The sequence below is a fragment of the Monodelphis domestica genome, chromosome 4, assembly GCF_027887165.1.
Source record: "Monodelphis domestica isolate mMonDom1 chromosome 4, mMonDom1.pri, whole genome shotgun sequence".
Classification (NCBI taxonomy): domain Eukaryota; kingdom Metazoa; phylum Chordata; class Mammalia; order Didelphimorphia; family Didelphidae; genus Monodelphis; species Monodelphis domestica.
Window position 1 is genome coordinate 379454918 of NC_077230.1, and position 20977 is coordinate 379475894.

Consider the following 20977-nt stretch of genomic DNA (forward strand, 5'->3'; position numbering starts at 1 on the left):
GATCAAGGACACATGTAAAAGCCAGTGGAATTGTGTGTCAGCTACAGGAAGGGGTGGAGGGAGGGGAGGGAGGGAAAGAATAGGATTCTTATAACCAAGGAATAATGTTCTAAATTGACTAAATAAAATTTTCTTTAAAAAAAAAAGAAAGAAAGTAGGCAAGGCAATACAAAGGTCTGCCTCGCCCTCTCTCATGTCACCATAACGAATGAAAAAGACTAGAAAGTGTCTTCCAAGCACACAGTACAGTGTCCCATTGGTGGAAATAATGGAAGAGGCAGAAAAGCCTACTGGATCTCAATCAAGGACTAGTTTTAAAGGTCAAGAAGAGATGCTTCATTTATGAGAAGAGGCTGCAATAACTGACCTCAAAGATCTCTTCTAGCCCTAGTATCTATGATCTACCTATGGAACTTATGTCCTCTACAACACTGACAAATGGTCATCTAATCTCTTTCAACTCCTCCAAAGAGTGAGACCTTAGTTTAAACCATACCTCATTTGTGTGATGTTGGGCAGTGTACTACTCCCCACCTCTCTGGTTTTATTTCCACCACCCATCAAATGAAGGGTTAAGACTAGATGACCTCTAAGCAACCCTAATCCTTTCAGCTCTAAAATTATGACCATTCCCTCCAGAATTAGCCCATTCCATTTTTAGATTGCTCTACTTGGAAATTCTTTATAATTTAGTTTAACACACCAGATTTTACAAGTGAAGAAATTAAGGTCCAGAAAAATCGCTTGCCCAAATTCACATAGCTAACAGAACTAGGATTCAAAGTTAAGTGGTAACTTCAAATCTAGGGTTTGTTTTTTAACTATATTATATTGCCTATCCCCATTCCAAATCTCCCTCAAAGAGTAGGACCTACATTTAAAGTTATTTTCCCCATGCTGTCTTTATATGAATGCCATCCCCACCCTTTCACAATATCATACACCACACCCACATAGAAATAAGCCAAGTTAGAGGTCCAGTGTATGTCCACAGACCAGGGTGATTCCATGGCCCAAAGCTGCCTGGCCTGCCATGGAGATGACAAAAGTTAGCACTTTCTTGGTTTCAGTAATATTGTGTTCCAATGCAGTGAGTTAATTGCCTCAAACTCTTTTTAGGGTAAATACAGGCAGCCATGTGAGGGTAAGCTATTTCCCCTAACAGTAATGAAGAAAGATGAAGATAACCAAGTCTCTAACTACCTGCTGTGCATAAGAGAGGCTGCCCATTGTACTCTGCGCCCGGCCCTGCATGGTCATGGGGTACCGCTGAGGAGTCTGGGATCCATATGGCTGTCCTGGGTATCCATGTCCTTGCTGTGGTCCTGATGGAGGTCCCTGTTGCTGTGAGTATGGGTTACTGCCACCATATGGCTGAGGTCTCATCTTGCCCATCTGATCCATTGGACTGGATGGCTATAAAATAAAAAGTATTGTATCATTAATAACCTTGAACATTTAAAACATGTAGCTAATGTTAATAATATACAACCACAACCCAATATAGAAGGTCACACTGGTTCAAGATAACATGCTAAGAGGCCCTAATGAATCTGGGTGCCTTCCTGAGTGCTTGCTAATTCTCACATGGTGGCTCCATGGATCCTCCAGGTCAACCCTGACTTTTAATAACCTCTCTCTTCTAAGCTCAAGGAGGGGAAAAAAAAACAACAGGAAAAATGTGTAACAATTTACACAGCCATACAAGAGCAGGAAATGAGATCAAAGATTTCCTCAGTTGAACAAGAGGATTGTATTCCTTTAATAGTTCGGGAATAGTGAGCCACTTTGCTTAAGGTAAAGAATGCTGACCCTATAGTACTGTGGATGAAGGTTCAAATACATGAGTGTCCAGATGCTTTCATTCCTTCAGTAGTTGCAATACTCCCCCACCCACACCCACCCCACTCATGCACATCTGTAGCCTGTCTGCACTACAGTACAGGCAGTTAAATTTATGCATTCTTCCAAATGAGCAACATGGCCCAGTTATGGTTGCTTAGGGAGCCATAACTTCGAATTTGACTCAAAATTCTTAATCCAAACTCTGCATTAATGTAGCTTCATTTCATATTCAAGTGTTTGGGGGGGCTTGGGGTCAAATTTTAAGAAAGAAAGTTAAAAAGATGGCCTACAAAGGCACAAAACAATATTGCCAATAATGATGGATTCTGACCTCCCCCATTCATTTGTCCAGGTGTTTACATACAAGCATGTCTTTGTTTTTAGTTTTTTGTCAGGTAGCTGGTATACCTGTCCAATTTCAATATCTTGGCATGCCTTCCCTCACCTTAACTAAATCTGTTGTGAATTGAAGACTCCAAAGAATATATTCTCTTCTCATAAAGACTTTGGGGCCAAGGGCTGTGCCACTTTATAATATATTAAACATATGCCTATATTTTTAAGGGAAGTTTCTTTTATAGTATATTACAGGTTTTGCCCTTGTAGGACCAATGGCGTATTTTTTTAAACAGCATAATTTAAAATTAGTCTTGGGACAAAGGAGGTGGAGGTGGGGCAGGGAAGAAAAAAAAAAGTGACAGGCAGGATTCTTCATGTATATCTACAGGCCTCAGTCTCCTCATTTGTACAATGAATGAATAGGTGAACTGGACTCTCTCTAACCTCTATTTTCTTCTTCAGTTCAAACATTCCATGTTCTAAAGTCCCATAGAAGATAGAATTATATCTATGTTACTAATAGATAAAAGTCTTGAATTCTAAAAATGGTGATGGGAAATTTGACACTTCAAGTAATTTCTATTCATATGGGCTTTACAAAATATTAGCCAAGTAATTTATCATAGGGCAAGAAAACGGTTTTTTGTTGTTATTGTTTTTTAAAGGGTTGGGGATGAGGAGAAAATGCAAGAGAAAAGAAAGAACAGTAAGACTGGAGTTGGCACTTACACAGGTAAAGAAAAGAAATCAGCAAAAAGTCTTGCTTTCCCCTCAATTTCAAAGCTTCTAATATACTAGAGACTTGGGTGAAAACCGTCTCCCAAATCACAACTATAGAGCCACTGTTACACCAGTGTTATTAAAGTGTGTTTCCATCAGCTTTTTTCAACTAAACAATTCCCACAAAAGTCCTGCCTGTGTACCAGAAGCACCAATAATATTTCCCATCTTAATTTCAGGGCTGCACATATCCTTTTGGGACTATTTAGGAGAATTTAGGTTTAATAACAATTGGACTAGCAAGTAATAAATAGTATGTGGTTTCCCCCAGACACACCTGGCAATGGACCCAATTTGTCACCATCTCCTTTCTATAAACAGTTAAGGGTTTACACAGTCATATATTACAGTCCAGGCCTTACCTCAATCTTTGCCTGCAGTTGGTAGACATGGCCTAGGGAAAGCATATTCTATAGAGGAGCTGGCATTTATATAGAAAGTGCTTTAAGCATGTGCAAAGTGTTAAATCTGTTATCTCGTTTTATTCTCACAAAAGACCTATGAGGAAGAAGTGGTAATCCCCATTTCCTAGTTGGGGAAAATGAGGTAAAGAGAGGTAGTGACTTACCCAGCCTCACACATACACTCGGCAGCATCTCCACTGTACTGTCTGGCTGCCTATTGTGTCAGTCATTCTAAAATCAGTCCATTCTAGGCATCTCAGAAAGTCTCATGACCTAGCTCCCCTTTCCTCAACATGTAGGATAATCTCTGAGCCACTTCCCATTTTGGAAACACCATTAGTATTAAAAACACTAAGGGACTGAGAGTCAAGATACTCGAGCCACGGGCATGTCATGCCATGTCCATCATCTCCAATTCTCTAATCACTATAATGATCAGACATGCCCCCCAAAGGTCCCTTGACATGGCTTCCACCATTCAGCTCAAGAGCTTCAATATCCTCTTCAATGTCCATCACCCCATTCTTATTTAAAAATTAACCCTAGAATAAAGAGCTGGGTTTAGGCCTGAAGATGATGCACAAAACTCTTATGTTCTATTCTGGAAGTTGGACTTACTGAGCTAAGTTTAAGATTAAAAAAAAATTCTCTGATCACCCGCCTTAATTTCAAGGCCCTTCCAGATCAGTCCTCATTTGTTCCATCCAATTTTATTTCCCACTAGAATCATAAAATTTTAGAGTAAGAAGAAATTACTGTGCAGGTCTGTGGTCACTCCCCATGTGGCTGATCAGATAAGGACAAGCTCCTTTGCCTCAGATTTAAGAGCCTCTCCACTCCAACATCCTTTTCCAGCTGTATTTCCATACACTTTCCAGTCCAAACAGATGACCAGCCATTCCCAAATCTTGGCCTGTTCTTAGACAGTCTTGGGGGCCAATCCTCATGCCCAGAATGTACTACCTTCTCTTCCTAACACAGGTGCTACTTCCTCTAATGTCCTAGTTCCTATCCAGAAGAAAAAGATTCTTTCTTCCTCAAGTTTTACTCTGCCCTTGGTCATTCTACTTTTTATCATACTTATTGGCTACAAGGTATGCCACTTTTCATCTTTGAATCTCCAGTGCCTCATCCATAATAGGCATTTGTTAAATGAAAATGAAAATAACTATTAAAACACAAACTTTCTGTCTTCTCTCCATCTTTTCCCAGCTCTTTGCTTCTGTGCATGCTTTTACTCTTCATCTCAGGATGCCCAATTTAAGTACCACCTTCCCTGTGCCTTCTCCAACATCTCCAGGGCACACTGAGTTTTCTTCCCCTCCCTCAACTATATTACCTTGCACTGATGGTTAGTGCTACATACTTTAGAATTTAAAGTTAAATTAATGGCAATGATTAGGCAAAATCTGAGTATAAGCTCTATGGAGTGAGTGCTAGGTTACTATCAAACACTGAAATGTAGTTACAAAAAGTGCATACTTGATCATGATAAGTAAAATGAGGAAGAGAGTGGAATGGAAGTGCTTCAGATCCCTGGAGGGAACAGTGATGTTTCACACTAATGATAAAACAGATTCACCAAGGTAGAATGGATACTTTGGGTCATTTCTTACAAGAATCCCCTCTTGGAACATCCCCAGCCAATAGTGAAATGGAAGTTGGCTGAAGGACTCTGATAGTAGTGAATTCACGCCTTCAAAGAGGCAGGTCATTCTATTTGGTGATACCTTCACTATCAAGAGGTCCTTCTTTATCTGGGAAGCAAGATCTGGCTTCCTTTAACTTCCATCTAAATTTGTTTACTAAAATAACCAGTGGGCATTTGGGAGGGTAGAAGAGGGGACCTAAAGGCCAGAGACTGAAGGGAGGAATACAGAACCCAAAGACATGGAGGTAAGTCCAGGAGAGAAGCTGGTCCAAGAGCTGGAAGAAGAACCTAGATCAATGACATTGTGACGTCTTTCAGAGACCACCTATGTCCCATTCCCCAACCCACTGCTTGGGCAGCAACTTTTCTGAAGGCCTACCAGTAACTCTTGAACTTGTTGGGAAAAAAAAAATTAAGAGTTGAATAAGTAGGATCTTGGAATACAATGCCAAAGCTGGAAGATACCTTGGGGGGTGGGGTGGGTGAGATGCCCTATTCCAATTTCCTCACAGAAGAGAGAACAAGAAGTCCTGAGTTGGGCAGTGACACAGTTACAAAGTCAGTTAATACAAAGAGGACTCCTGCCACCTTATCAATACCACCTCCTTTGATTACTTTCAGGTAATCTATACTATTTAACCAAAGGACTGATGCATCTTTCGGGCAAAGAAAAAATCAATCAAGGGCTCAATGGTTCTCCATCTCCACCTAGCATTCCAATTCCTACATTTTGGAAGGTCTTTGAACGACAAGGGACTCTCCCAAACCTCTTATTTTTTATTCCTTGAATAGGTCAAAGATTTATCTTTCCTTCTCAAATGAGACCTGTAATCTGAAGAAATTTCTATCAACAGAATATATGGCCTTGGAAGCTAAAATAAATTCAATTAAAACACAGTGACTCAAATTTGTCAAATTTAACCTTATCTAACTCCAACAGAAAACTGGGGAACAAACTTGGCCCAGAATCTGAGAAAAAACTAGCTGAAACAATAGTATTTGTAGAATCATCTTTATTTTATGGATGAAGAAAAGTAAGGTTCAGAGAACTGGGATTTGTCCAAAATCGACACAACAAAGAAAGGGCCAAACCTCCCAATTCCAAGTGTAAGGCTTGGTTTCCACTGGTAAGTGACAAGGGCCCCCAAATCCTCACTAAGCAGCTTTGGAACCAGCCATTCTAGGCTAGGACAATTCCAACTAGACAGAAAAAAAGACAGGAGGAAGTGCCTGTTGCCCGCAGGCACGAAAGGAAGAGTCAGGGGACAGGAAGGGAAACACCAAACCAAGCAGCAAAGAGCTGGAGATTCAACTCCGGGACTGACATAGAGGAAATCCTTTCAATGGGAAACCACAGGAGTAGATTACTGTGATTACACTTCAAAAGCAAAGACTCTGCCACAGAGAGACATAATGAGAGGAAAGCGCTGCCCCCTTGATCAGGGAAGTCCGGGGGCCCCCTGCTACAACACTCAGGCATTCATAAAAAAAAGGAATGGAACCGTAAGAAAGCTCCCAATCTCTGTCTCCCGCTTATCTCCCTCCAGATCACCAGTCACATTATGAACTGCTTGCCAAATGTAGGGAATCAAAGGCTGCCAGTTTAGGGGCATCAAAGGCAAAGATGTCTCTGAATTTGCCCTTTCTGAGATCTAACTTGTGGGAAAATATCCAAGACAAATTGCTTCTAGGTTAAGAGCTTGGCATAGCAAGTTTTAGCTTTGAGAAAACAAATCAAGAACAGCAAAGTCAGAAGTCCCTTCAGATCAGATGAGCTTATGGAAATATTGTTAGACAACCTGTTAGGGCAGAAACAATGAAGGCATAATTACTCTCCTTTTGAGGGCAGGATGATTTTTTTTTGGTCTTTGTTGCTTAATAAACATGTATGGAATTGAATCTAGTCCCAGCACTGATGTGATCGTGGCCAAGTCAGTGAATTTCTTGGTCTCTTCATTTGCCAAATGTCGACAATATATGTAATACTTCATGGCATTGAACAGATCAAATGGGATGACTATGTGAAGCTATGAATGTTGACTGCTATTATTATAGTGGCAAGAGTAGTAGACTTGAACTCAGGTGAGCTATATCTAAATCCCAACTAAAAAAATTACTAGTTGTGTGACCTTGGGCCAAACAACTGACCTCATCAGGCCTCAGTTTCCTAATCTTTGACATGAGGATTAATATTAACCTTATAGGGGTGTGACAAAAGAAAGAACTCTGTGATATCCCCAGAAACATGAACTAAATAAATGTGCTTTTAGACTGGAGTTTTTATTTGGAAATGGAGTATTTGTAATGAGCCGCACAAAAGATTATCTATCTACCTTGGAACTCAAGGTATGTTGCACACCCAAGGTGGCCAGGGTACTCAGCTTTCAAGTCAGTCCTGATTCAGAGATGGGGAAAAAAAAAACAGGAAAGAGGGTGAGGACTCAGAATCAAGTGAAGGAGAATTAAAGAAACTAGAGATGTTTGCCCTTGAGAAGATCTAGAAGTATGAATCTTCTAGTATCTTGTTATTGTTTATTGTTCTTGTGCTATTAAATTGGAAATCCAGAATAAAAAATGGTATTTAATTAAAATGTCCAAAATTCAGGGGTGCAGCTTCTGGTTTGTTCTAGTCCTTGAAGCCTTACTTACTAGTAAGGGTCACAAGAAGAGCTTCTTCAAACATCTAAAGGGGCAGAATATAAAGATGAAATTCATCTCTTATGCCTGGCCCCAGGGGCCCCCAGCAAAACCAACATGAGAGAAGGAAGGGGTGGGAAATTAAGAGAGGCAGATTTTTGCTCCATGTAAGGAAAGAACTTTAGAACCAAGGAGTCTATGAACTGGCTACATAAAAGCTCCAGGTGGTGAAGTGGGCTTGGGACCTGTCAGAGAAGAGGAGCTGGAGAGACATTCTTCATCATCAGCTCCTTCCTTCTTTTCTGTTACCCTTACTACTAACTGGTCAAGACTAGAACAAACCAGAAGCTGTACCCCTGAATTGTGGACATTTACTTAAATATCATCTCTCCAATTTGGGTCTCCAATTTATTCCTGACTAAAATTATTGTATAACATAATAATAACAATAATAATAATAAAAAGTCCCTGGCTCTTTAACCAAAGAACCCCCTAATTGATTCCCACAGTAATTAACCTGCATTTTACCTCGGAGAGCGGTAGTTAAGGAAGTCGGCACTGCTATTTATAACTCATCTCAAATTGAGGGCAGACTGCCTAAAATCTAACACATCCCAGCTGTACTCCTGTTTGAACTAGGGCCAAGGGAATTTTTTAAAGCAATCTTGGCACCGAATGAATGACACCAACAGTATGAGAGCGCAAGTGGTTGTGTTGTGGTGACGTAGCAGGGGAGGTGGGATGGGAAGGGGGGGCCAGGGTACTGGGATCCCTTCTCATGCATGCTTGGCTGTTCACTAGGTCTCTGTACAGTAAGCCGGGAGCCGCCCACTGAGAGCCAAACACAGGAAAAGGCTTTTCCTGTGGAACGCCTTGAAGTGAGAAACACATGGCTAATCTGAATAAACGCGAAGCCACTGCCGCCCCTGCCAGGAAGGTTAGTGCTCGTAATCTCTGGCCATGAGGCTGGCTGCCTAAGAGGACTTGGACTGGAGCCTGAGAACCCACAAAGAGCTGGGAGAACAGATGGGTAAGGACCCTAGCAAAAACAGCACCGGGTCACGTGACCCACCACATGGCCCTGCCAGCACAAACTATTGTCTAGCTGCTGAATTCCTTCCCCTCCATACAAAGACACCAGGCCTCTCACTACAATTCCAGGGAGAGGTGGCAGCTGTGGATTTTTGTCCCTTGCTGGACCCTTCCTTGCTGAAGCTCTTTCCATGTTGAGTCCCTGGTATAACCAGTACTAGAGAAGGCCTCTCCCACCTGTTTACAATGACTTGCAGGTTCCATCTGCTCCCCAAGGCTGAACTTAGAATGAATCTCACATAGGCTAGAGAAGGGATATCTCCCACCCCCGCAAAAGGCATGTCTCCTTTTTACAGCATCCCAGTCAGTCTTCCCCAACTCCCTTGCTAGAAACAGATTCTCATCTGGTGCCACCTTGACCACCAAAATGTAGCATGTTAGTGCAGTTAGCTCTCTGAAATACCCGATTCCCTCCCTCCCCCTCTATGGTTTTGTCCCACTACTTGTTATTTCTCACACTTGGCACTCCATCCCCCTCTCTCAGCAATGGTTATCCTCCCTGCCTAAAACTGGTTCCTTTCTTATCTCTGCCTCTATTAGAATCCTCTGTTTTCTCCAAAACTCTCCTTTCTAGATTCCCCAAGCTGCTAGTGTTCTCCCACCTTGTCTTCATTTTGTATAGTGTGCTTATACTTGCCTATGTACATGGTGTCTTCCTTGTTAGAATATGAGCTCTTGTAGGGGAGGGGATCTTTCATTTAACACAGGGCCTGCACATAGAAGGCATCTAATAAATACACAATGACCAGCTATTGGGAGCATCTACTGAACAGCCTTCTTTTTCAAAGAAGAGGAAAACTAACTTGTTTCAGGTCAAACAGCTTCCATTCCCAATCTGGTTTTCTCCTAGACCATCACTAACATATTTTCTTACCCCTCAGTCACTTTCTGACTTCAAAAGGATAAGTAAGGGTTCCTCTCTTGCGCTGAAAAACACTTCACTGGAACATAGGAAGGAAACTTGGCCTTAACTAAGTCCCCTTCTCCTTGGAAGATCTTGATGGGAAGTGGTTTGCCCAAGACAACACAAAAGCAAAGCACAGTCTAGGGGGAAGGAGTGAATGGGTGGGTGATGGTGAGGATGCTGGAACTCCTCCCATTAGTGATTTAAGACTAATCACTAAGTGAACACAACTCCAATGGAGAACTTCCTAATTCTCTAGTTCCATCTTCCTCCAACTAGGGAAGCAACGTTTTTGTTTTGTTTTTAAAAAGTTGTGTGTGAACAAGGTTTGGGGGAGGGGGACACACTGTGGGAAATTGTTCCCATAATCCCTTGTGGGCTAAGAAAACCAACACAAAGGCAGATTCCTTTCCGGCAATCTTTGAGCTTCTGAAAGGCTAGGTCAATATAAGGGCCAAGAGCAAAAACATGGAAGCAGGGCCACTACCATCTCCTTCCTGGGTCTGGCCAGGGTCTCTACTTTTTTGAAAGAAACCTTATGACCACACACTGGATGAGATTTAGCCTTTGCCCAAAGACTTCTGTTGCAGAAGGCCCATTCCACTTTCAGAGAAGTCTCATTATTAGTGTTTTTTCTCACATCCAATCTAATTTTACTTGCCTCTTTGCAACTATAATTCATTAGTCCTAGTTTGGGCTGCTTGAGCCCAAACAGAACAGAGTTTAATCCCTTCTGGATAGCCCTTCAAATATAAGATACAGTAAACTCCTCTCCCAATACATTTTAATTCCTTCTTTCTCTAGGCTAACCATGCCCAATTACTTCAAACCATTTTCAGATGGCATGGACTCAGGCACCTTCACTATTCTAGTTGCCTTTCTCTTGATGGTTTCCAGCTTATCAATGTCTTTCCTAAACTGTGATGCTCAGAATTAAATCCATTCTCTAATATATGCAGTCTTGACTAGGGATAAAAGACAGAGAAAATTAACCCTCATAATGACAAAAAAAATCTCACTTCTAGAATGAATACCTCTCAGAAATCCTGTAGAGGAAGTAGGTGATACAAACATTAATAACTAAATCACAGCTTAGCAAAACCAAGGTTCCAAGGAGTCCCATGGCTTTTGAGAACAAGTATATCCTGCTGGGGCTGAACTCTCATCCAGTTCAATTCTCTTAGCTCCAAGTCTAAAGTCCTTTCTCTTCAACTCCCATGCTAAAAGCCAAATTTAAATACCACCTAAAATCTTGGTTAAATATATGAGAAATGGAGTAATAGGGAATATTACATAAAATAAGACTGACAAAAAGGGTGGACAACTTTCTAGGGAGACCCCTTGGTCAGACAGAAAACAAAGTCTAGACTTCCAAAAACCAGGTTTTGCTTTGCCCTCCAGTGGTGAGAAAAATCAGTAAAGCTATTTAGGTGGCAAATATAGGGTTGAGATAGAGAAAAACAGCAGCAACAAACATTTCTAAAAGCACTTGAAGGTTTATGGATATGCCCGATTCACAACTCTGAGGTGGGAAGAAAAAGGATTGTCCCTAGTTTATTAAGGACACCAAGGCTCAGAGAAATAGTCACATAAGCAGGGGACACAAGCCTAATAGTCAGAGATGTGGCTGAAATGAATGTTTCTTTTCCATTAAAGCCAAGCAAGGGAAGCACCCTGGGCAGGACCAAAATTATCAATGACATGGCCTAACAAAAGGCTGGGTAACTTGGATATGCTCTAGTAGAAATCCTTGTTAGGCAAAGGCTAGACCACATGGCCTTAGAAGTTCTGTCAAACTCCAATTCTGATTCTAACTCCAACAGAACTGCACAGCTGCCCACCCCAAACAGGCTGTCAGAAACCACAGGCAGGTGGTTTGCATTTCTTCCTTCAGCTGGGATATAAGCCATCAAATGGCATAACCAGAGAACCAGTTTAATGAATTATCTAACTGATGATAAACAAAAATTTCCATCTGATCAGTTTGAGGTAAATCAGGAATATGTCTCGGGTCAGTATCTTAAATGGAACCAGCTCACCATGCTGTCATTCACCACCTTGAAAAGAGCATGCTCCTCTAGCATCTTCATCTACCTCACCTTTGGGTAAAGATATAGTGAATAGATTTTCTCTAATTTCTGATCTGTTCCAAAAACAAAACTGCAATTCTTTATAGAGGGAATTCCTTATTTGGCAGCAGCAGTGAAGATGCAGGGTGCCAAGTATAGAATCAAATTTTCTATCTGGAAAGGACTTTAGAATATAAACTGTGAAAACAGAGAATGTTACAGCTGAAATGTCTTTAGCAATCATCCAGTTGAAATGTCTCATTTTTAAAGGAAAATTGAGGTGCAGAAGATTTAAGGTAAAGCAAATTAAAGGCCTTTATATGAAGTCAAAATACCCAGTCAGAAGGCCCAGATTCTTGTCTGGGCTCTGACAATAACTGAACGTAGGATCTTGAGGAAGTCACATTCTCTCTGGGTCTCAATTTCATCGGCTGTAAAATGAATGAATGAGATTAAATGAATGCTAAGGTCTCTTCTAGCTTTTTCAGTTTATAAAAATTCATTAACTACTTTTCAAAGGGTTTATAGAAAAAGGCAGAATCCCATCAGTAGGAAAAAAACAAAGGAAATGTATCATTTCTTTAATTATAGATAAGCATTCTCAACCAAAATGCCCAGGTTTACCACCTCTAGAAATTTAAAGATAGGAAATTAATCATTCAGAATCTCTAGGCCTAAGAGGGCTCACTTTTAGAATGACAAAGGAGGCACCATACTCTTCTGCCCAGATTTGTACCAGCACACTTTAGTAAGCTAGAGCTACTCAAGAGCCTGAGTATATCTCAGCTCAAGTAATGAATGATTTAGACCAGATACCTTTGTATGACAGGGGTTGAGAGAATGACTTCTAAAGGTAGCTTCCAGTTAGCTCCCTGGAAGGATGATTTTGTACTATTTTCTCCACTCAGTTAAGTGTAGGCTTACTACATATATGGATACTTTAAAAACCAGTAAGATCATTACCATGGGTACATCTTCCCCTCCATTAGTGTAGATTGAAATTCTTCTACATCTTATGCTGTATTTCCCCATAAAGTTTCTAGAGGAAGTCTAACTGATATACAAGGGGAATTCTTATGCTATCTAAGGGTATTAATGTACTGCTCAAACTACTTATTATCTTGTAGGGTTATGGTTGTCCAAATTAGTAAACATTTGAATGCCTATTCTGTTCATAAAGGCAACACCAGGTAGGGAATGGCATGCCAGAGTTTGGAGTCAGGAAAACCTAGGTTCAAATCCCACTTCTGATATTTAACTATTTGAAGGACACAAGGCAAGTTAATAATACTCTCTGAGCTTCCATTTCCCCATCTGTAAAATAAAAATAACAGCACCTGCTCCACAAGATTGTTGTGAGGATTGAATGAGATAACATAGGTGAAGCATTATATACATTTGAGCTATTATGATTCCAGGCAGGTTGTGACCTGCCTCAGTAGAGGGTGTTCCCCAAATGGATGAAATCACAGATCCTCTGCATAGTCTGTTCTGAAGACTAAAATAAGGTTTAGGCTTACAAACAAAAACAAAAGCCTTAGTATTATGATTAAGTCCCCTAGCAGATAGAAAGGCAGATCTGAGAAAGGAGTTAGAGATTTAACACCCAAAAGCCAAAAATGATAAAAAAAAAAAAAGGGGGGGGAAGAGATTGACCACTCAATTCCCATTCAGAAGATGTTATATTCTCTTCTCTCTGGGAGGACCCAAACAAAACTGATGTGGTCAGTCACAACCATCTTGGCAATTTCACCCAGCACACTTTATTTATTAGGTGGTCCCTCTGAATGCACAGCATGGTGCTGAATAAAGGAGCCAGGATGAGACCTAAATAAACCAGGGTCCCTGATCCTCTGGGGAATGAGACATGCACCCAAATAACAATAATCCAAGTTAGAATGAGGAGTGCACAAGAAATATTCAACAGTGAGCCAAGATGCTGGGGGAGAAGAGTCCTGGGGTAAATTACTTAGTAGATAGACTTTTCTCTCTTTCCCCTCAACTTCTAGGTTCCACAAGGTAAGATGGCCTTATGATTCCATTTCCCCTGTCTGTGTCTCTCTTCCCTTTCCACAGTCTCACAATTGGGGGGTGGGGAGGGAGGAGAGGTTTCTCCTCTGTAAAAATTAGGAAATTAGACTAAAGAGAATATGACTGTTAGCAGCCAGGTCCTTGATATTTCATTCCTTACACTATAGGACTGTGGACAGGTGAGCATCACTGTGAAACTTGCCTCCCCCACCCCCACCCCCCCAGGATCTGCCCACAAAAGAAAGATTTTTTCCCTCTAGAATATCTTAAGGCTTCCAAGGATATGTGAAAGTGATTAATCTAGGAGTACATATGGTACCACAGTATTTTGTAATAGAGTTTTGGATCTAGGATCCCCATGAAGAATTAGTTCCTCTTCTTCCACCAACAGTATGACCTTGGACAAATGGCTTTACCTTTTTGAACTTTCTCTACAAAATGGAGTTGGACTAGATCACATTTAAGTTGTGGTTTGTAGGCTTAAAATATGAATTTTTTTTGTAATCTTATTTTATACATTTAAAATATTATTCTGAGAATGGGTTCATGACATCAAAAAGGTTAAGAACTGCTAGACTAAATTATCTCTCTAAGTTAAATTCCATTAAATAATCATATGCTTACAGCTGATGCACCAAACAGTTACTAAGCACTTACTATGTGACAGGTTCTGTGCTAAGGCTCTGGACATATAAAAACAGAAGGAGCTTTGCCCTTAAAGAAGTATTCCTTCAAGTACAAGGAAACAAGTACAAAGAGTAGATGGAATTCTGGAATAGGAAAAGGGGGAGGGAGGCCTGGAATGTCTGCCACCTTTCTTCATCTATAAAGTTCAACTTTTGCCATTGTCCCTGGAAGTTTTCTTTCCCTGCCACCCCCAGGACTGTAATAACCTTCTTCTACCTTGAAGCTTAATGCACAGTAATGTTTTGCAATTCTCTAATGTAACTCCACATGTAACTTATGTGGTGTCGTGTATTATTACGCAATACTGCTCATTGTGTAGATGTCCTGTCCCTTTACTAGATTCGATGATGGAATGGACCACACTCCAGCAGTGAAGAGAGCACAATGCCTCATGCATAAGAGATGCCAACAAGTGTTTGTGAGATGGCATCCTTAAAGACTAGAAAATTATGAAGCTGGAGATAGGCCGAGTATGGACTTTATGTGATTCTACTACAAACACAGGCATAAGTGGCTATGAACACAAGGAACAGATTCTAGAGAGGAAAGCAGTGGATTTCATACAGAGGGTAGAAGGTAGGGGGTTGGGGGTGGAGGGAAAGGTACATTGCTACTTTTAGCAAGAGCAACACTGTCTCCAATCTTCCCTTTCTTTGACCTAGTTTTTCAAGTTCTTTAACATACTGAATAGGCTTGAAAATAGATGTCCCTATGTACAATTGCAATTTTGTCCAAGTTTTTCATGATTAATTACAAAATTTCTTTTGCATTGTCCTCCTAGGTACTACTCATCAGTAACCTAAAAATCCTGCCAAGCAGGCCTCTACAGTCTACCCTAGGAATGGATACATATGACAAATTCCATTTGGGGGTGATGGTACAGAGATGTCACCATAAGTTCTGATACCAAATATTCTTTGAGGCAAAGGGCCTGAAACAGGCAGAGCCAGGCAGTCGACTCCACTTACCTGTACCTCAGTGAGAGAAGGCAGTCCCAGAGGGTGGCAGAGGGTATCCACAGGAAAAAGTACAGTATGCCACCTCCCATGTGACCACCCTAAGGAAGATGAGAAAGGGGTGTGTGTATGTGAGAAAGGGGGGAAGTCTCAACCCCCCCAATTTAAGGTGGAACTCCAGGGTACAGCCAAGAGTCCCCTGATTCACTACTGATCCCCTTTTCTTTCTAATGCACTAGTGACCTGTCTTTTTGTCTGTCTCCCAACTCTCTCATGCTAATAACTTCTGCACTCCACATAGACCATACTAGACAATTACTGGCTCTCTTCCCTACTAGTCCATCACTATTCTGTCTGTGGTTTTGCTCCTGATGTTCCCTATACTGGGAATCCTCTCAAACCCCAAGTCTTTTCCTGATTCTTCTTCCCCCAAAGTGTCCTTCTCTAATTTGCTCACATATCTCTCATGGTCTGTTTTTGCCTTTGAATCCCTTAAAATACAATGCTGTGCTTGGCAACCTAAGAGGCATTTAACAAAAACTTGTTGAGTGAATAAATGTGATTTGAGGCCTGAGTCTCCTCAGATCCCAAACCCAGATCTCTCACCATGCTTGATTTTAACATCCCCTCTCTCCTAGACAAGTGCATGTGGTCTTCTGATTGAACTTCCTGCCTCAAGCCTTTCCCCTTTTCAAATGTCCTCACATCATGGCTCCCAACACTGATATTCTCTGAAAATGCCATTCCCCTGCTCAGAAAGTCCCCCCTCCCCCTTCTTGTGGCCTTTAGGATCAACTACAAACTCCTCAGTTTGGTATTTGGGCTTCAGGTCACCTTAATAAAAGACCACCTTCAACCCCTTCTGCCTTCCTACCCAACTAGTCTATTCACTGCCCCTTTTACACCATAACCCTAATGCTCCTTTTTTTTTAATCTCGGCCTTGGTACACTGCTTAGGTCCCTTCTAAACTAGGCCCTGGGGCCACCCCTACCGGAGGCCTTTTCTAAATGACCCCCTCCAAACTACTTTTTTTAGCCCTCACCTTCCATCTTAGAACAAATACTGTATATTGATTCCAAGGTAGAAGAGTGGTAAGGGCTAGGCAATGGGGGTTGAGTATCTTGCTCAGGGTCATGAAGTGTCTGAGGCCAAATTTGAACACAGGACCCCCTATATCTCTAGGTCTGGCTCTCCATCCACTGAACCACCCAACTTCCCCCTCCTAATAACTCTGTATTCACTTTGTATATATTTTGTATTAACTTGTGTGTATATGTGTGCGAAAGTATCTGTATCCATGTTGTTTCCTTCCTTAAAAATGGGGTAGTTTAATTTTTGTCTCAGTTTCCCTGAAGCTTCTTCATAAAGGTAACCTGGAGCCAGGTAATGCTGGACTTTTTAAACCAGAGGAAGCATTTTAGTATAGAGGCAAAAGGGAGCCAATGGCAAACACTGATCTATGGAGTGGCATGGACAGATCTATGCTTTAACTATGTCAAGCTGGATAGGCAAAGCTTGCAATCTCAATCTTCTCTTCTATAAAATGGGATTGGTTAAGATCAAATGAAATAATGTAGATGGGAGCTTTGCACCTTAAGAGTACTAACATAAACCACAGTTATTTACTTTCCTCATGCTATTTGTATTAGAATGATGTATTCTCTTAGAGTAAACTTCATGAAAACAATACTGTTGTTTCTTATCTTTGTATGACACCTAGGATTCTGCACATATAATAATGTTTAATAAAATATTTATTGAGCTCAACCAAATGTAGGACCCCATCAGTTTGCTATTGAATCATGACAACAAATTAAGACTTTAAAATATTTAAAGCCCTTTGACCACTGGCCTGTACTTCAGAACTTCTTTCCCATGCTGAATGTTACTTGTTAGCATTGTGACCTAGGGGAAGTAATTTCTCTATGTGTGAGCCTATAAAATCTGCTATCACCTCCACTACCTGCCTCACAGAACTGTCATGAAGATTCAGGTAAAATAATGGTCTGAGATGTCTGTTATTTCTGAAGACATGTCAAGGTAGCTCAGCAATGTCTTGAGTCATTTGTTTTGTTTAAAGGATTGAATGTAATGAAAGACTACTAGAAGGTCAGTCAATCTTGGCCTTAATTCTTATCATGAAAGGAAAGGGAGGCATTGGAGCAGATGTTTCAGTTCTAGGGGGAGGTGACGGGAAGCTAACATCTACAAGTTATTTCCCTAGACCACCGCTCCACCCCCAGAATACCTACAGCTGACACTCCAACATGTCCAATTTCACCTTTGTAACTAGACACAAATGTGTTGAAAGGTAGTCCTGGAGACCCAACAGTCCCATTAAAACTAAAGATGCTCCTCAATCTCCAATTTTTCATAATAGCTATCAATTATGACTATCCAGAGGAACTCTATAGAATTATAGAAACTCTGGCTCTTAATTGGAACAGCCAGAAATTCTTTCCAGTTCACCCAAGATAGTGATGGGATTTGGTACTGCCTGCCCAGGTGATATACATACTGCAAATCCCTAGCTGTATATTTCCCATTTGAAGAAGTATAAAAACTAGCCTCCAAGTAGCTCTTTCTAGAGCTGGGCATTTGCACCATTCACCATCTCTATTCAGAATCAAACCATAAGGCTCTGCTTACCGTCTCCAATCTCAGAGAGTATACATCTGGTAGGGAAATCTTAGTCTGATAGTCTGAAGAAACAGAAAAGGAGGTGTGTGCCAAGGCCTCTTAGTCCTACCTTCATTCAGAATATAACTTGAATCTGTCTTTCTTCCCCATCACTTATCACTATACCCATTCCAGGCTCTCATCTTCTCGTCTGCACTACTTATAATAGCCGAAATGGTCTATGGTCTCCTCATTCAATTTCTCATTAATACAAATGCCCAAATCATTGAAGTCTATGGATATGCCCATGTCATCACCTTGCTCAAAAACTGGGTGGTTCTCTATTGCTTCTGAGATAAAAAGCACACTCTTCACTTAGCCTGGCATTCAAGTTTGGCTCCAACCAAGCTTGCCCAATTTCAGAAACCTTTCCCTTCCCTGTGTTCCAACCCAACTGTTCTTCAATTTTATCCATCAGTTTCCCCTTTCTATTGCACAGGGATGTACTCCATGCCAGAAATCTCCTTCCTTCTTTATCCTTGTGATGAAAATACCTCTTTTCCCCAACCTCTCTCATCTCTGTCTCTTCTCTCTCCACCTCCCTCCCTCCCTAGTACTGGGGAAGCAAGGAAAGGCAGAAACAAAGTCCCTGTTCTCCAGGGACTTAGTTTGATGGGAAAGACAGCATGTAAACACTATGTACAAGTCAGATGCTTGTAAGAAAGATGAGAGATAACCTCAGAAGGAAGGCACTAACATTAAAAGGGATAGGGAAAGGCTGATTGTAGAAGATAGGATTTCAGCTAAGACCTGAAGGCACGAGGAGCAGGTAAGTGAAAACACCTGGAGCTTAGAGATGAAGAAGAGCCAAAAAGCCAATGCCACTGGAGCACAGAGTAGATGGAGAAGAAGGAGGAGAAGACTGGAAAGGGAAGAATGGGCCAAGTTACAAAGGACTCCAGAAACCACACAGATGATTTTATATTTGATCCTGGCAGTAATAGTGAGCATCCTTGTAACATGTAACTTGTATACATGCCACATACCCCCTTAAGAGGGCAGGGAACTGGCATTTTTTCCTCCTTGGCAATGGGGGTCAAGTGACTTGCCCAGGGTCACACAACTAGGAAGTGTCTGAGGTCAGATTTGAACCTAGGACCTCCCTTCTCTAGGCCTAGCTCTCAACACACTGAGCTACCCAGCTGCCCCCTGCCCTTAATGTTTACTGAATTGAATTTGGTTCCATTCATGACATGAATTCATTCTCGAAGTATTAAGGCATCTACTCTGTCCAAACAAACAACTTCCACTTTTACAGTGCTTAAGAGTGTAGGGAAGAGTCTTGTGATCCTGTGAACCATATAACTTTGTGAGTCTGGAAGTCCTGGGATCATTTTTCCTGTTTTCTATATGACTGAGGCACAGAGCAATTAAGACATTTGCCTATAACTGCAAAACCAATATTGAAGATAGAATCAAAATCCCAAGTTAGTAACCTATGTCCATTAATCTTGGCAATATAACAGAAAGCCTCTATGCAACACACAGAGCTAGCTAGGCATTGTGGAATAAATGAAGATGAAAAAGACTCAGGCTTTGTCTTCAAGAGTCTGACACTCTAATAAGAGAGAGAATTGCCAAACATAGAACTTACATTAAAATGAGAAGAGCCCAAGTGAAATATAAAGTAGTATTATAGAGTCGTAGGCTATCCCAAGGATTGGACTGTGATCCAAACTCTGCTTTGACTTTGCTCTATGATCTTGGACAAGTCAAATCCCCATCTATAAAGTGATGGGGCAGGACTATGATCTTCCATTATCAGTCTACAAGGGCATATTTTAGCTTGAATTGTCTGAGGGAAGCACATGGATACTTGTGTCAAGATGGACAAGGGTATTTGGCAGCCTTTTATTTTCTCTCAGACCAAATTTCAGGACAGTTCTGACTATGGTATTCTGATCCCCAAATTCCCCCCCCCCAAATAAATAAATAAGAGTCACAGTAGAAAGGCAAATTCAAGATCACTGGGAAGGAATACAAAACTCTGGGTTTTCAACTTGTTAGGGCAACCGGATTCCAAAACTTTATTTTAAATTGGTTCCCAAGTATAGCATCAAGTCTTCTAAGGGTTGAAGAGTGGGAACAAAGAAGAGGCAAGAAACACCCAGCAAGGCTCTTCTATGCATTTACTGGTAACAGGACAAGTACTTCAACTCTAGCTACTCAGTTCTCCCAGCTCAAGGTGAGAATCTTCACAAGAGACCAAACTTCTCTGAAAGGGCCATGAACAAATAGCTACTACTTTGGATTTTAATAAATCTACTGAGGTCCATATGTATTCAATACAACAACACCAAAAGGTAAAAAGAAAGGTGGGGTGGGGTGGGATAAGGCCATCTCCCCATCCCAGGATCATATGGCATAGTGAACTGGACAAGTTCTGCTTGGCCCCACAGGGTAAAACTAATAGTAATGGGTACAAATTACAAGGAAAGAAATTTTGATTCAGTATGAGGAAAGCTTTCTGACAATTAAAGGTGTTTAAAAGTGGGGTGGGCTGCCTCTAGACAAAATAAACTCCCTGCCAATAGGGGGTGAGGATGATGAGGGGAAAGATGTTTAAAGAGGCTGGATAGTATCTCAAGAGTGATTTAAGCTTTCTTATAAAATGCTTTTCTCACAACAACGTTGTATAGTAAATACAATTATCTTCCCTATTTTTTTCTTTTAAATCCTTACCTTCCATCTTGGAATCAATACTGAGTATTGGTTCCAAGGCAGAATAGTGGTAAGGGCTAGGCAATGGGGGTTAAATGACTTGCCCAGGGTCACACAACTGGGAAGTGTCTGAGACCAGATTTGAACCCAGGACCTCCTGTCTCCAGACCTGGCTCTCAATCCACTGAGCTACCCAGCTTCCCCCTATCTTCCCTATCTTGCAGAAACCAAGAGACGAACT

The 20977-nt window shown here is 41.2% G+C and overlaps 1 protein-coding gene across 1 annotated transcript in view; it reads right to left on the minus strand.

Moving 5' to 3' along the window:
- Positions 1–20977, minus strand: part of ARID1A (AT-rich interaction domain 1A) — a 93504-nt gene that overhangs the window by 48687 nt on the left and 23840 nt on the right. Inside the window, exon 2 of the mRNA XM_007491373.3 lies at positions 1204–1416. Coding sequence (XP_007491435.2) covers positions 1204–1416 — 213 coding nt within the window. The remainder of the gene's footprint in view (positions 1–1203; positions 1417–20977) is intronic.